The 17,523-nt window shown below is 42.9% G+C and overlaps 1 protein-coding gene across 2 annotated transcripts in view; it reads right to left on the bottom strand.

Annotated features, from left to right (window-relative positions):
• LOC109899934 (fatty acid desaturase 6-like) overlaps window positions 1-17,523 on the bottom strand; it is a 40,455-nt gene that overhangs the window by 12,200 nt on the left and 10,732 nt on the right. For both annotated transcript variants that reach the window (XM_020495589.2, XM_020495588.2), the window contains exons 4-5: window positions 6,307-6,494; window positions 5,586-5,765 (exon numbers count right to left, since the gene is read on the bottom strand). In XM_020495589.2, the coding sequence (XP_020351178.1) occupies window positions 5,586-5,765; window positions 6,307-6,494 (368 nt within the window). The remainder of the gene's footprint in view (window positions 1-5,585; window positions 5,766-6,306; window positions 6,495-17,523) is intronic.

Here is a 17,523-nt window from a genome sequence, read left to right as displayed (position 1 = left end):
TGCCAGAGGACCAGACAGCATGCCCTCCGATTTGACGCACTGAACTCTGTCTGCAAAGTAATTGGTGAACCAGGCAAGGCAGTCATCCGAAAAACCGAGGCTCCTGAGTCTGCCGATAAGAATATGGTGATTGACAGAGTCGAAAGCCTTGGCAAGGTCGATGAAGACGGCTGCACAGTACTGTCTTTTATCGATGGCGGTTATGATATCGTTGAGTACCTTGAGTGTGGCTGAGGTGCACCCATGACCGGCTCGGAAACCAGATTGCACAGCGGAGAAGGTACGGTGGGATTCGAGATGGTCAGTGACCTGTTTGTTGACTTGGCTTTTGCAGCTCTTTCAGAACATCTGCGATCTGGATTTGGTTAAAGGAGAACCTGGAGAGGCTTGGGCGAGGAGCTGCGGGGGGGGCGGAGCTGTTGGCCGAGGTTGAAGTAGCCAGGCGGAAGGCATGGCCAGCCGTTGAGAAATGCTTATTGAAGTTTTCGATAATCATGGATTTATCAGTGGTGACCGTGTTACCTAGCCTCAGTGCAGTGGGCAGTTGGGAGGAGGTGCTCTTGTTCTCCATGGACTTCACGGTGTCCCAGAACTTTTTGGAGTTGGAGCTACAGGATGCAAACTTCTGCCTGAAGAAGCTGGCCTTAGCTTTCCTGACTGACTGCGTGTATTGGTTCCGGACTTCCCTGAACAGTTGCATATCACGGGGACTATTCGATGCTATTGCAGTCCGCCACAGGATGTTTTTGTGCTGGTCGAGGGCAGTCAGGTCTGGGGTGAACCAAGGGCTGTATCTGTTCTTAGTTCTGCATCTTTTGAACGGAGCATGCTTATCTAAAATGGTGAGGAAGTTACTTTTAAAGAATGACCAGGCATCCTCAACTGACGGGATGAGGTCAATGTCCTTCCAGGATACCCGGGCCAGGTCGATTAGAAAGGCCTGCTCACAGAAGTGTTTTAGGGAGCGTTTGACAGTGATGAGGGGTGGTCGTTTGACTGCGGCTCCGTAGCGGATACAGGCAATGAGGCAGTGATCGCTGAGATCCTGGTTGAAGACAGCGGAGGTGTATTTGGAGGGCCAGTTGGTCAGGATGACGTCTATGAGGGTGCCCTTGTTTACAGAGTTAGGGTTGTACCTGGTGGGTTCCTTGATGCAGGTAATGAGTGGAGAACAGGAGGGCTTCTTAAAGAAAAACTAACAGGTCTGTGAGAGCCAGAATTCTTACTGGTTGGTAGGTGATCAAAAACTTCTGTCATGCAATAAAATGCAAATTAATTTCTTAAAAATCATACAATTTTTTTTTTTTTTTAATTTATTTCACCTTTATTTAACCAGGTAGGCTAGTTGAGAACAAGTTCTCTCATGATTTTTGTTTTAGATTCCGTCTCTCACAGTTGAAGTGTACCTATGATAAGAATTACAGACCTCTACATGCTTTGTAAGTAGGAAAACCTGCAAAATCGGCAGTGTGTCAAATACTTGTTCTCCCCACTGTATATACACTACCGTTTAAAAGTTTTACAACACTGACTCATTCAAGGGTTTTTCTTCATTGTTACATTTTCTAAATTGTAGAATAATAATGAAGACATCAGAGCTATGCATTAACACATATTGAATCATGTAGTAACCAAAGAAGTGTTAAACAAAGCTAAATATATTATATAAAATAGATTCTTTAAATAGCCACCCTTTGCCTTGATAACAGCTTTGCACACTCTTGGCATTCTCTCAACCAGCTTCACCTGGGATGCTTTTCCAACAGTCTTGAAGGAGTTCCCACATATGCTGAGCACTTGTTGGCTGCTTTTCCTTCACTCTGTGTCCGACTCATCCCAAACCATCTCAATTCGGTTGAGCGATTGTGGAGGCCTGGTCATCTGATGCAGCACTCCATCCATTCTTGTTCAAATAGTACTTACACAGCCTGGAGGTGTGTTGGGTCATTGTCCTGTTAAAAAACAAATGATAGTCTCACTAAGCCCAAACCAGAAGGGATGGAGTATCACTGCAGAATGCTGTGGTAGCCGTGCTGTTTAAGTGTGCCTTGAATTGTAAATTAACCACAGACAGTGTCACCAAGAAAGGCACCCCCACCCCATAACACCTCCTCCTCCATGCTTTACATACAGAGCTCATCTGTTCACCTACGTCTTTGTGAGACACGGTGGTTAGAACCAAAGGACAAATTTCCACCGGTCTAATGTCCATTGCTCGTGTTTCTTGGCCCAAGCAAGTCTCTTCTTCTTATTGGTGTCCTTTAGTAGTGGTTTCTTTGCAGCAATTCAACCATGACCTGATTCGCACAGTTTCATCTGAACAGTTGATGTTGAGATGTGTATGTTACTTGAACTCTGTGAAGCATTCATTTGGGATGCAATTTCTGAGGCTGGTAACTCTAATTAACTTTTCAAATCAAACTTTATTTGTCACATGCACCGAATTCAACAAGTGACCTCTCCACTACAGCCCCGTTGATGTTAATGAGGGCCTATTCGGCCCGTCTTTTCCTGTAGTCCACAATCAGCTCCTCTGTCTTGCTCACATTGAGGGAGAGGTTGTTGTCCTGGCACCACATTAACAGTTCTCTGACCTCCTCCCTATAGGCTGTCTCATTGTTGTCGGAGATCAGGCCTACCGCTGTTGTGTCGTCAGCAAACTGAATGATGGTTTTGGAGTCCTGTTTTGTGAATTTTTGTGATTTTTTCCCCCCACAAAAGTAGTGCACTGGGCCTTTCATAGTCCTATATTAGTAGACCTATATAGCCGTCTGCAACTGGAGGAAAACATTTTTTCCAGCACCCCCACCCCAAACTACTTAACGCGGCTATGTCGCTGTCAGCTGGCTACTGAAAAAAAAGTTCCAATCTAATGAAACATTTGTTAAATAAAATAGACTTTTAGCCGATATACTGTGTTATCCTATGAAGTGGACGTTATGTTGCACACACACTCGTCTTTCTCTCTCATTTTAGTAGATATATTTTGCCATAATTATCTGATCACACGATGCAATGAGAATACAGTCAGAGGGAAGATGGATAATGTTGATTGGCAGGTGAAATTATGTCCAATGGGGTTGCAGTGGCAGGCGGGATTAGGTTGGCTCCTTTCCTCCTTGCTTGGCAGAGGTTTCATAAAAGGTACAATTCTGAACCCGTGGCCCAAATGTATCATATAAAATGTATATGCCATATCTCACAATCAATTGGACTTCCGGAACTTACACTAAACAAAAATATAAATGCAACATGTAAAGTGTTAGTCCCATGTTTCATACGCTGAAATAAAAGATCCCCAACATTTTCCATACGTACAAAGTTTTGGCACAAATTTGTTTACATCCCTGTTAGTGAGCATTTCTACTTTGTCAAGATAATCCATCCACCTGACAGGTGCGGCATATCAAGAAGATGATTAAACAGCATGATCATTACACAGGTGCATCTTGTGCTGGGGACAAATAAAGGCCACTCTAAAATGTGCAGTTTTGTCACATAACACAATGCCACAGATGTCTCAAGTTTTGAGGGAGAGTGCAACTGGCATGTAATTGGCATGCTGACTGCAGGAATGTGGGCACGTGGTTTGCTGATGTCACTGTTGTGAACAGAGTACCCCATTGTGGCGGTGGGGTTATGGTATGGCCAGGCATCAGTTATAGACAACAAACACAATTGCATTTTATCTATGGCAATTTAAATGCACAGAAATAACGTGATGAGATCCTGAGGCCCATTGTCGTACCATTCATCCACTGCCAATCCCTCATGTTTAAGCATGATAATGCACGGCACCATGTCGCAAGGATCTGTACACAAATCCTGGAAGCTGACATGTCTGGTGAGCATGCCCTGCATACTCACCAGACATGTCACCCATTGAGCTTGTTTGGAATGCTCTGGATTGACATGTTTGCATGTTCTAGTTCCCGCCAATATCCAGCAACTTCTGACAGCCATTGAAGAGGAGTGGAACAACATTCCAATGGCCATACCCAACAGCCTGATAAACTGTATGTGAAGGAGATGTGTCGCACTGCATGAGGCAAATGCTGGTCACACCAGATACTGACTGTTTTTTTAAGGTATCTGTATTCCCAGCCATGTGAAATCCATAGACTAAGGCCTAATTTATTTATTTCAATTGACTGAATCCCTTATGAACTGTAACTCAGTATAGTATTTCCTCTGTGACAGAACGATTATATTTATGTCGTACATTTGTGTTATTCCACAAAGTTCTATCTAGCACTACAGTGAGTGGGGGATTGTATAACTCTGTGATGTAGCTCTCCCTCTCACTCTACCTCACTCTCCCTGTGAGAGAGGTGCGCACTTTGACAGACAGTCCAACAATGAGTCAGAGGAGTTTAGGAACACAGACACATTTTCAATAGTGTGCAACTGCAGCCCGCAAATCGGGGCGTTCCTGCATGTGGGCTTTCCTTCATCTGCAAGAACGCCCCCCCCTCGAGCATCCCATTGGTTCCTGCATAAACAGTGCCCGACAGGCAGGGACGAAGGACACTGTCTACCGACGTACGGTTGGCTAGCTACCGTTGTCTATCTGCGGCTAGCTACCGCTTGCTATCGGTGGCTGGCATCCACAATATTGTGCATTAACGCCACCTACTGTACTGAAGCGCCCCTCCTGCCTGTCCTAGCTTAAATGCTGGCCAATCGAAGTATCAAGTGGGGTTCTACATGCAGGAATGCCCCAAATTGCAGGCCGCAATTGCTCCCTTCTCCACATTTTTACATTTTCCATTATTCACCTTTAAGCTCACCCAAATTACAAAATTACAATGTCATAGTTCATAGACTGCTTAAGTATAAGGAAACCAATATGTAATTAGGGTGAATTATCCCTTTAAATGGATCAAAATAACCTAACCAGAAATATATTGCATGTCAACTCCTCATTGGTAAACATTTTTAAAAATGATATAATTATATCGATATTATGTATATATTAGTTATGTGCGTATACAATTATAATTACTTGATCGATTGAAAACAAAGTTTGCATTCAATTTTAATGCATCACCTCCAGTAACTGGAATTTGAACAATTACAACACAATTCCAGTTTTTTAATTCTAAATTTAAAATTCCACTCTGGGGATGTTTTTATTTTCCAATTAAAATTCAGTCTAAATTCCAAATCAATTTCAATTCCATTCCAATTATGGTTTTCTTCAATTCCAATTCAATAAATATTCAGACAGTCTAAATTCCAATTCCATTCCAAGGATGGTTCTTGTTCAATTCAAATGTATAATTTCAATCAAATTAAGACAGTCTAAATTCTAATTAAATTCCCCCCCCCCAAAAAGTAGATTGCTGCAATTCCAATTCAATTCCAATAAAATGTTCCACTTCCTGCTTGAATTCTAGAATTTAATTTGGAATTAGAAATATAATTGGAATTAACCCCAACCCTGGTTGTCTGTATTGTACCTTAAGACACATTGTACGTTGAGATACACATTGTCTGCATTGTACCTTGAGATACATGTTGTATTGTATTGAGGTGCACGTTGTCTGCATTGTACGTTGAGATACACGTTGTCTGCATTGTACCTTGAGACACATGTTGTCGGAGAGGAAGGGGAACAGGTGGTGTTCCACGTGACAGTTGATGAGGGAGTGTCCGAAGATCCAGTCCAGCAGGGGGTTCCGAGGAAGGTTCAGAACCCCGTGGGTCATCTGGTAAATCCTCTTGGGCCGACGGGTCGGGGAGAACATAGGCAGGCCGATGTGCTGTACAGAACAGGAGAGAACGGTTTAATGGAAAGGTGTGTGGGTGTGTGAGTGAGCCCCCGCTGATTCACTGAACGGAAAGATACCCAGAGAGAAACTGTTGGCATGATTTTGCTGCCCTGGACACTTTTACAATGAGATGCAGAGTCGAGCATAATCTGTCTGCGGGAGGTCTACCCAAAGACAAATGTCATTCTATCTCTATGGACCCACCATTCAGTTAAATGCCTCTACAATGGTCTTAACAGTACAGGGTCAAATTCACATGTGCATTAATACACACTTGTATATATGTGAAATAGGACCAAATACAAGCAGGCACCCACAGTGGGAGTACCGGGGAGGATGGAGACAAGACTGCTGCCATCAATAGTAACACAAATGGAGAAACAACATATTGGAGATGTTTTTTCCTTCATAACTGGTGCTCCCTACTAGCCAAATAATACCAGCCAAATCGTAAGTTACCCATTGATTATATACTTTGCTGAGGGTGCGTGTGTGTGCTTGCCTAAATCAATGTGTGTATATGCTTTCTCACTTGGAAGATGTTAACGTGTATGTAGGGCAGGGAGAACATAGCCCTGCAGAGCAGCATACAGAGGAGGGTGCTGTAAAGACACTGGAACCCAGAGACATGGATCAAAAGCCAGTACTGAGCGTACAACCCCAGGAACACCATCAGGACTGTCCTCAGGGCCTGGCCCATTGAGTGCTCTTTCAGCTGACCTATAACAGAGGGACACAGACGACTCAGTTAGATACAGTCACAGTCGGGGACAGACACAGTCAGTTACAACACACCACAGGAGGTGTGTGTGGCACCTTAATTGGGGAGGACGAGCTCATGGTAAAGACTGGAGCGGTATTAGTGGAATGTATCAAATACATTAAACCCATGGTCTCCCGGTGTTTGATGCCATTCCATGTATTTAATTGTTTGTAATCCAATTGAAGACATTTGTGATAGGTAATTCCTAAGTGAAGAAAAATCTACTTGGTACAACATGAAAAAAAGCTTGCATATACACTGTGTACAAAACATTAAGAACACCTGCTCTTTTCCATGACATAGATTGACCAGGTGAATCCAGGTGGAATATATGGTCCCTTATTGATGTCACTTGTTAAATACACTTCAATCAGTGTATTGTATTTGTATTTATTATGGATCCCCATTAGCTACTGCCAAAACAGCAGCTACTCTTCCTGGGGTCAAACAATATTAAGTTTCTACAAATTTAAAAACATTGCATTCACAGATTTCACAACTCACTGTGTGCCCTCAGGCGCCTCCACCACTACCACATATCTACTGTGTGTGTGTGTGTGCGTGTCTGTGCCAATGTTTGTGTTGCTTCACAGTCCCCGCTGTTCCATAAGGTGTGTTTTTATCTGTTTTTAAAAATCTAATTTTACTGCTTGCGTCAGTTGCTTGATGTGGAATAGAGCTCCATGTAGTCATGGCTCTATGTAGTACTGTGTGCCTCCCATAATCTGTTCTGGACTTGGGGACTGTGAAGAGACCTCTTGTGGCATGTCTTGTGGGGTATGCATGGGTGTCCGAGCTGTGTGCCAGTAGTTCAGACAGACCGCCTAGTGCATTCAACATGTCAATACCTCTCATAAATAAAAGTAGAAGAGGTCTCTTCTAAAATGGCGCCGAAAGAAATGGGAGCAGTTTTACGGGCGCCCAACCAATTGTGCTATTATGTGGGGGGGTTTTGTGTTATTTGTAACTTATTTTGTACATAATGTTTATGCAACCGTATCTTATGGCAAAAAAGAGCTTCTGGATACTGGACAGCGATCACTCACCTCGGATTAGACAAGGATTTATTCTTCAACAAGCAGGACGCACAGGACATTCTCCGAACACCCGACAAGGCCAAAATCCCAGTTATTTGCAAGAGGAAGAGACGCAGGTACAGAGTACACAGAGCGGGATGCATTGTAAGGATCCGCAGAAGGCGAGTGGGAAAACTGCCGTTACCGTCAATATTACACGCCAACGTGCAATCATTGGTCAATAAATTAGACGAGGTACGATCACAAATATCCTACCAACGGGACATCAAAAACTGAAATATCTTATGTTTCACGGAATAGTGGCTGAATGATGACATGGATATTCAGCTAGCGGGATATACGCAGCACACTCCGGTAAGACAAGTGGGGGCGGTCTGTGCATATCTGTAAACAACAGCTGGTGCATGAAATGTAAGGAAGTCTCTAGATTTTGCTTGTCCGAGGTAGAGTATCTTGTGATAAATTGCAGACCACACTACTTGCCTACAGAGTTTTCATCTATACTTTTAGTGGCTGTTTATTTACCACCACAGACGGATGCCAGCACTAAGACCGCATTTATCAGCTGTATAAGGAAATAAGCAAACAGGAAACCCCTCAGCCAGAGGCGGCGCTCCTAGTGGCCGGAGACTATAATGCAGGGAAACTTAAATCAGTTCTACCTAATTTCCATCAACATGTTAAATGTGCAACCAGAAAGAAAACAAATCTAGATCACCTGTACTCCACACACAGACCCGTACAAAGCTCTCCCTCCATTTGGTAAATCCAAACACAATTATATCCTCCTGATTCCTGCTTACCAGCAAACATTAAAGCAGGAAGCACCAGTGACTATAAAAAAAATGGTCAGATGAAGCAGATGCTAAACTACAGGACTGTTTTGCTATCACAGACTGGAACATGTTCCGGGATTCTTCCGATGGCATTGAGGAGTACACCACATCAGTCACTGGCTTTATCAATAAGCGCATCGAGGACGTCGTCCCCACTGTGAGTGTACGTACATGCCCGAACCAGAAGCCATGGATTAAAGGCAACATTCACACTGAGCTAAAGGGTAGAGCTGTCGCATTCAAGGTGCGGGATTCTAACCCGGAAGCTTATAAAATATCCTGCTATGCCCTCCGACCAACCATCAAACAGGCAAAGGGTCAATACAGGACTACACCGGCTCCGACGCTCGTCTTACGTGGCAGGGCTTGCAAACTATTACAGACTACAAAGGGAAGCACAGCCGCGAGCTGCCTAGTGACACGAGCCTACCAGACGAGCTAAATCACTTCTATGCTCACTAAATAACTTCTATGCTCAAGCTAAACTGAGGCATTCATGAGAGTATCAGCTGTTCCGGACGACTGTGTGATCACGCTCTCCATAGCCAATGTGAGTAAGACCTTTAAATAGGTCAACATTCACAAGGCTGCGCGGCCAGATGGATTACCAGGGCATGTGCTCTGGGCATGTGCTGACCAACTGGCAGGTGTCTTCACTGACATTTTCAACATGTCCCTGATTGAGTCTGTAATACCAACATGTTTCAAGCAGACCACCATAGTCCCTGTGCCCAACATGAAGGCAAACTGCCTAAATGACTACAGACCCGTAGCACTCACGTCCGTAGCCATGAAGTGCTTTGAAAGGCTGGTAATGGCTCACATCAACACCATTATTCCAGAAACCTTAGACCCACTCCAATTTGCATACCGCCCAAACAGATCCACAGATGATGTAATCTGATGCAATCTGATGCAATTGCACTCCACACTGCACTTTCCCACCTGGACAAAATAAACACTTATGTGAGAATGCTATTCATTGACCACAGCTCAGCGTTCAACACCATAGTACCCTCAAAGCTCAAATCAAGTAAAATGTTATTGGTCACATACAAATGGTAAGCAGATGTTAATGCGAGTGTAGTGAAATGTAGTGAAGCTTGTGCTTCTTGTTCTGACCATGCAATAATACCTAACAAGTAATCTAACAGTTTCACAACAACTGCCTTATACACACAAGTGTAAAGGAATGAATAAGAATATGTACATATAAATATATGGATGAGCGATGGCCGAATGGCATAGGCAAGATGCAGTAGATGGTATAGAGTACAGTATATACATATGAGATGAGTAATGTAGGGTATGTAAACATTATATAAAGTGACATTGTTTAAAGTAACTAGTGAAACATTTATTACATCCAATTTTTTATTATTAAAGTGGCTAGAGACTTGAGTCAGTATGTTGGCAGCAGCCACTCAATGTTAGTGATGACTGTTAACAGTCTAATGGCCTTAAGATAGAAGCTGTTTTTCAGTCTCTCGGTCCCAGCTTTGATGCACCTGTACTGACTTCGCCTTCTGGATGTTAGCGGGGTGAACAGGCAGTGGCTCCGTTGGTTGTTGTCCTTGATTATCTTTTATGCCTTCCTGTGACATCGGGTGGTTTAGGTGTCTTGGAGAGCAGGTCCTTAGATCATCACTAGCTAAGGATCCTGGGACTAAACAGCTCCCTCTGTAACTGGATCCTGGACTTCCTGACGGGCCGCCCCCCAGGTGGTGAAGGAAGGTAGCAACACATCTGTCACTCTGATCCTCAACACTGGAGCCCCCCAGGGGTGCATGCTCAGTCCCCTCCTGTACTCCTTGTTCACCCACGACTGCATGGCCAGGCACGACTCCAACACAATCATTAAGTTTGCAGATGACACAACAGGGGTAGGCCTGATCACCGATCACGAGTCAGCCTATAGAGAGGAGGTCAGAGACCAGGCCGGGTGGTGCCAGAACAACAACCTATCCCTCAACGCAAGACTAAGGAGACGATTGTGCAATACAGGAAAAGGATGACCGAGCACATCCACATTCTCATCGACGGGGCTGTAATGGAGCAGGTTGAGAGCTTCAAGTTCCTTGGTGTCCACATCACCAACAAACTAGAATGGTCCCACCACACCAAGACAGTCATGAAGAGGGCACGACAAAGCCTATTCCCCATCAGGAAACTAAAAAGATTTGGCATGGGTCCTCAGATCCTCAAAAGGTTATACAGCTGCAACATTGAGAGCACTGGCTGCATCACTGCCTGGTGCGGCAATTGCTCCGACTCCGACCGCAAGGCACTACAGAGGGTAGTGCGTACAGCCCAGTACATCACTGGGGCTAAGCTGCCTGCCATCCAGGACCTCTACACCAGGCGGTGTCAGAGGAATGCCCTAAAAATTGTCAAAGACCCCAGCCACCCCAGTCATAGACTGTTCTCTCTACTACCGCATGGCAAGCGGTACCAGAGTGCCAAGTCTAGGACAAAAATGCTTCTCAACAGTTTTTACCCCCAAGCCATAAGACTCCTGAACAGGTAATCAAATGGCTACCCGGACTGTTTGCATTGTGTGCCTCCCCCAACCCCCATTTTACGCTGCTGCTACTCTCTGTTTATCATATATGCATAGTCACTTTAACTATACAGCCTGTCTAACCGGTGCCTGTATGTAGCCTCGCTACTGTTATAGCCTCGCTACTGTATATTGCCTCGCTACTGTTATTTTTCACTGTCTTTTAACTTTTTATTTCTTTACTTACCTATTGTTCACATAATACCTTTTTGCACTGTTGGCTAGAGCCTGTAAGCAAGCATTTCACTGCAAGATCTATACCGGTTGTATGCGGCGCACTTGACAGAAACTTTGATTTGATGAAGTCAATTTCTCCTCCACGTTCAGAAGGATTTTTGAGCCTTGAGACAATTGAAACATGGGATTGTGTATGTGTGCCATTCAGAGGGTGAATGGCAAGATAAAATATTTAAGTGCCTTTGAAAGGGGGAACACCGGTTTGTGTCAAAAACTGCAACACTGTTGGGTTTTTCATGCTCAACAGTTCCCCGTATGTGTCAAGAATGGTCCACCACCGAAAGGACATCCAGCCAGCTTGACACAACAGTGGGAAGCATTGGAGTCAACAAGCGTGAGCATCCCTGTGAAATGCTTTCAACACCTTGAGTCCATGCCCAGACAAATTGAGGCTGTTCTGAGTGAACACCTATTACAAAGGTGTTCCTAATGTTTTGTACACTTAGTGTATTAATTTATATGTTCTTTATTAGGTTTAACCAAAGGGGAAAAGTAAGTTGAGTCTTGAAAGAAATATGGGTTGCAACTTGAAGTATACAGGTAACTGCCAAAATAATGAACACTTGAGTAAATGAGGAATACAAAGTATATTGAATGCAGATGCTTCCACAAAGTTTTGGTTCTTGAATTAATTAAGCAATTAACATCCAATCATGCTTAGGGTCATGTATAAAAATGCTGGACACACCATTATTTTGGCCATTCATTTTGCTTCCATAGCTAAGCCCCCATAGGATGACAGGACACGAATGGTCACTGAATGTTTTGATGAGCATGGAAACGATGTAAGCCATATGCCATGGGCATCTCAGTCACCAGATCTCAACCCAATTGAACACTGACAGGTAGTTATGGGGAAATTAAGCTTCCTGAAGCATTGAGTGTTTCCTGCCAATTGTGTCTGACATTGGTTCATTACTGCAGGCCTTGATCAACATGGTGTACACTAGAGGCACCTGCTGGGCAAAATAATTTAGAACAGCAAAGTTATTATAGATGACGTTGCACACGCAGGAGCACCTGTGCAGGGTAGCCTTTTTTATCTTCTACCAAAACCAATACCAAACTAATTGGGTGAAAAACTGCTTACACCTCAAACACACACAGTGTCATTGCATTATGGTACATCAGAAGTACATTCATTTCCAATGGAATGCTGCGTTTGCCTAGCAGCAATGCATTGCAGAGGCAGTTGTAGCACGTTCTGTGCAGCGGCATGTATTCATGGATGCCAAGCGAAGCCAGGCTTCTTTTTTTTAATGATTTATTTCATCTCTGAATGTATCACACCGTAGAAAGAAAAACAGCACCCCTTTGTCTCTGGATGTAAGGAAAGCCAGTGAGCATTTGGCCTCCCTTGAAATACATTTTTCAAATAAAATAATAGCCAATCTGCCTTGAGCTAAACTGAGTGAGCTCAACTGTGAATGGTCCTGGTGCATCAAAAAAAAGTGTTCAGGGAAGCTTCAGAGAAATACGTCTTCAATAGAAACATCTTGTTGTTTTGTTGTCCTCTGGTAGCTAGCTAGCTAAAATTGGCCCTATCCTAAATTAGCCACGGATGGAGGTAGGGATTTGGACTTGTGGTTTTACTTACATTTGAAGTAAGAGGTTTACATACACTTAGGTTGGAGTCATTAAAACTCATTTTTCAACCACTCCACAAATTCCTTGTTAACAAACTATAGTATTGGCAAGTTGGTTAGGACATCTACTTTGTGCATGACACAAGTCATTTTTCCAACAATTGTTTACAGACAGATTATGTCACTTATAATTCACTGTATCACAATTCCAGTGGGTCAGAAGTTTACATACACTAAGTTGACTGTGCCTTTAAACAGCTTGGAAAATTCCAGAAAATGATGTCATGGCTTTAGAAGCTTCTGATAGGCTAATTGACATCAGTTGAGTCAATTGTACCTGTGGATGTATTTCAAGGCGTACCTTCAAACTCAGTGCCTCTTTGCTTGACGTCATGGGAAAATCAAAAGAAATCAGCCAAGACCTCAGAAAAAAAATTGCGGACCTGCACAAGTCTGCTTCATCCTTGGGAGCAATTTCCAAACGCCTGAAGGTACCAAGTTCATCTGTACAAACAATAGTACGCAAGTATAAACACCATGGGACCATGCAGCCGTCATACCACTCAGGAAGGAGACGTGTTCTGTTACCTAGAGATGAACGTACTTTGCTGGAGGAAACAGGTACAAAAGTATCTATATCCACAGTAAAACGACTCCTATATCGACATAACCTGTTTAGGCCGCTCAGCAAGTAAAAAGCCACTCCTCCAAAACCGCCAGACTACATGGGGACAAAGATCATAGTTTTTGGAGAAATTTCCTCTGGTCTGATGAAACAAAAAATAGAACTGTTTGGCCATAATGACCATTGTTATGTTTTGAGGAAAAAGGGGGAGGCAGGGGGTGGCAGCATCATGTTGATGGCATCATGAGGGAGGAAAATTATGGGGATATATTGAAGCAAAATCTCAAGACATCAGTCAGGAAGTTAAATCTTGGTGGTAAATGGGTCTTCCAAATTAACAATGACCCCAATCATACTTCCAAAGTTGTGGCAAAATGGCTTAAGGACAACAAAGTCAAGTTAAAGCCCTGTCCTCAATCCTATAGAAAATTTGTGGGCAGAACTGAAAAAGTTTGTGCGAGCAAGGAGGCCTACAAACCTGACTCAGTTACACCAGCTCTGTCAGGAGGAATGGGCCAAAATTCACCCAACTTATTGTGGGAAAGTTGTGGATGGTTACCAGAAACATTTGACCCAAGTTAAGCAATGTAAAGGCAATGCTACCAAATACTAATTGAGTGTATGTAAACCTCTGACCCACTGGGAATGTGATGAAAGAAATAAATGCTGCAAAAAATCATTCTCTCTACTATTATACTGACATTTCACATTCTTAAAATAAAGTGGTAATCCTAACTGACCTAAAACAGGGAATTTATACTAGGATTAAATGTCAGGAATTGTGAAAAACTGAGCTTAAACGTATTTGGCTAAGGTGTATGTAAACTTCCGACTTCAACTGTAATTTTCCGTACTGGCCAATGATTATAATGGCGATTCTGATCCAGCCATAAAATACATTGTGCCCCTGGACTGAGAGGATGGAAGTTCCATATGTAGCAAGATGTAGAAGGCTAATGTTAATAAGTAGCTATCCCATGAAAGGAACTTAGGCTAGCGAGCAAGCATTTTAGCAACGTAGCCTAGGACAACAAAAAATAAAAGTTATAGTCCGTTTCTTCAACATGAAATAGAGCAGGATGGCATTGGCGATTTTAAGTAGGGTGAGTCAACATGTTTTTTCTACTTGCAAAAAATGCACACACACACACAAATCTGAACCATGGACAGTATATTTACTGTAGCTTACGTTGATTGGACTAAATCATTTTTGGTATCATTTAGTTGTCGCTGTATTGGAGCATAGGTAATTTGATTATTTTGGAATGTTGAAGTTGAAATGGTGCTGGAATAGTGGAGGCGGATCCTGCTTTCTTTGCAACTTGCAGTAACTCTCCATGGTTGTTTAATAGTCTGAACATGTTGGAAACATTAACTTTCTTCACCATGCTGTAGGTCATGTAACTGTTTCTTACATGCAATATGCTTTGTGGACTTCACCGGACAGATGTTGCTCTCCGGTTTTGTGATGAAACAAATGTCTAGTTAATTGTATTCTGCCACGGTCTTCTTATTGTCTAGGCCTTAGGCATATGTCACGGTTGCAATTCATATGAACTAACCGTTTATAGAGCACACAACACAATTATCACAACACATGTTTTTTTCTGCCTTGGCTTCCCCAGTGATTTTACCCACGCACCCTACTGGTTCTGTGTGCTGCATGTGTTGGATTTATCAAACAAATTGTATGTGCAGACAGCTTGACAGAAACGGGAGCAGAAGGTGAATGTTTAGCTTTTGTTGCACACATATTCAGATAAGGCTGCGTACCATTTTGCACAATGACCTTGTAGGTGTGATCGAGGCGTTAGCGATTTCGATGTAGGCCTCGGAGCTCCAGTATAAAACGTAACATCACTACTTATGGGAGATTCTGGAGCAGCGCCTGAGACAGCGTTTTCCAACACCATCAACAAAACACCAAATGATTTCTATGTGGAAGAATAGTGCTGCATCCCTATAATAAAGTTTCAGAGTCTTGTAGAATCTACAGTATGCTAAGGAATATAGAAGCTGGTCTGGTTCGTGGTGGCCCAATGCACTATTAAAACACTTTATGTTGGTATTCCAAAATAAATGTTTCATTTGTTTTGTAATTTACCTGTAGGTTTGTTAATAATCAAATATAACATTTGGCGTTGAATCATATATTTGCTTTCAACAAAAGTCATTTTTTCAATTGAGAAAACCTAACTAATTTATTTGTAACCAGTTGGAAGTATTTTTAAAGATGATCCTGAGAGTAATTTTTTTTACAGTGCAGTAAGATACAGTTATGGACAGGGACAGGGACAGAGACAGAGAACCAAAAACACATACAGAAACAAGAGAGAGAAAGAAAGAGGAACAGATACAGACAGACAGTTACACCATCACAGATTGGAGTGAAGATATCAATCCAAATTAGAAGGTGCCATACGTCTGAACAACAACCACGTTATTTTGTCAGCCATCTAAACACATGTACTGTATACAGTACCTTCAGAAAGTATTTAGACCCCTTGACTGTTTCCACATTTTGTTACATTACAGCTTTATTCAAAAAATGATTCAATCAAAAAAAAAACTCAGCAATCTACACACAATACTCCATAATGACAAAGCCAAAACAGGTTTTTAGAAACATTTGCAAATGTATTAAAAACAAAAGAAGACCTTATTTACGTAATTATTCAGACCCTTCGCTATGAGACTCGGAATTGAACTCAGGTGCATCCTGTTTCTATTGATCATCCCTGAGATGTTTCTACAACTTGATTGGAGTCCACCTGTGGTAAATTCAGTTTATTGGACATGATTTGGAAAGGCACACACCTGTCTATATAATGTCCCACAGTTGACAGTGAATGTCGGAGCAAAAACCAAGTCATGAGGTCGAAGGAATTGTCCGTAGAGCTCTGAGACAGGCTTGTGTCGAGGCACAGATCTGGGAAAGGGTACCAAAAAACATCTGTAGCATTGAAGGTCCCCAAGAACACAGTGGCCTCCATCATTCATAAATGGAAGAAGTTTGGAACCACCAAGACTCTTCCTTGAGCTGGCCGCCCTGCCAAACTGAGCAATCTGGGGAGAAGGGCCTTGGTCAGGGAGGTGGTCAGGGAGGAGTTCCTCTGTGAAGATGGGAGAACCTTCCAGAAGGACAACCATCTCTGCAGCACTCCACCAATCAGGCCTTTATGGTAAAGTGACCAGAATGAAACCACTCCTCAGTAAAAGGCACATGACAGCCCGCATGGAGTTTGCCAAAATGCAACTAAAGACTCTCAGACCATGAGAAACAAGATTCTCTGGTCTGATGAAACCAAGATTGAACTCTTTGGCCTGAATGCCATGCGTAACGTCTGGAGGAAACCTGGCACCATCCCTACGGTGAAGCATGTTGGTGGAAGCATCATGCTGTGGGGGTGTTTTTCAACGGCAGGGACTGGGCGACTAGTCAGGATTGAGGCAAAGATGAACGGAGCAAAGTACAGAGAGTTCCTTGATGAAAACGTGCTCCAGAGTGCTCAAGACCTCAGACTGGGCCAAGGTTCACCTTCCAACAGGACAACAACCCTAAGTACACAGCCAAGACAATGCATGAGTGGTTTCAGGACAAGTCTATGAATGTCCTTGATTGACCCAGTCAGAGCCTAGGCTTGAACCCTAGGCACATCTCTGGAGAGACCTGAAAATAGCTGTGCAGCAACACTCTCTATCCAACCTGACTGAGCTTGAGAGGATCTGCAGAAAATAATGGGAGGAACAAATACAGGTGCCAAGCTTGTAGCGTCATACCTAATAAGACTCAAAGCTGTAATCGCTGCCAAAGGAGCTTCAACAAAGTACTGAGTAAGGGTCTGAATAGTTATGTAAATGTAACATTTATGCTTTTTTTTATTTTATAAATTAGCAAAAAAAATGCTTTGTCATTATAGGATATTGTTTGTAGATTGATAACCTGAAAAAAAATTGGAAAACGTCAAGGGGTCTGAATACTTTCCGAAAGCAATGTATCAACATGTTCCTATTTCAAAACGACAGCAACATAACAGAGAGAGCATTATGTGTCTTAGATAGTGAACAGGTAGACACTACCCCTGGAAAAACATACACACAGACC

Source organism: Oncorhynchus kisutch, linkage group LG11, assembly GCF_002021735.2.
Source record: "Oncorhynchus kisutch isolate 150728-3 linkage group LG11, Okis_V2, whole genome shotgun sequence".
Classification (NCBI taxonomy): domain Eukaryota; kingdom Metazoa; phylum Chordata; class Actinopteri; order Salmoniformes; family Salmonidae; genus Oncorhynchus; species Oncorhynchus kisutch.
The sequence above is the reverse complement of the archived record's forward strand: the minus strand, read 5'-3'. Positions and strand labels throughout refer to the sequence as shown.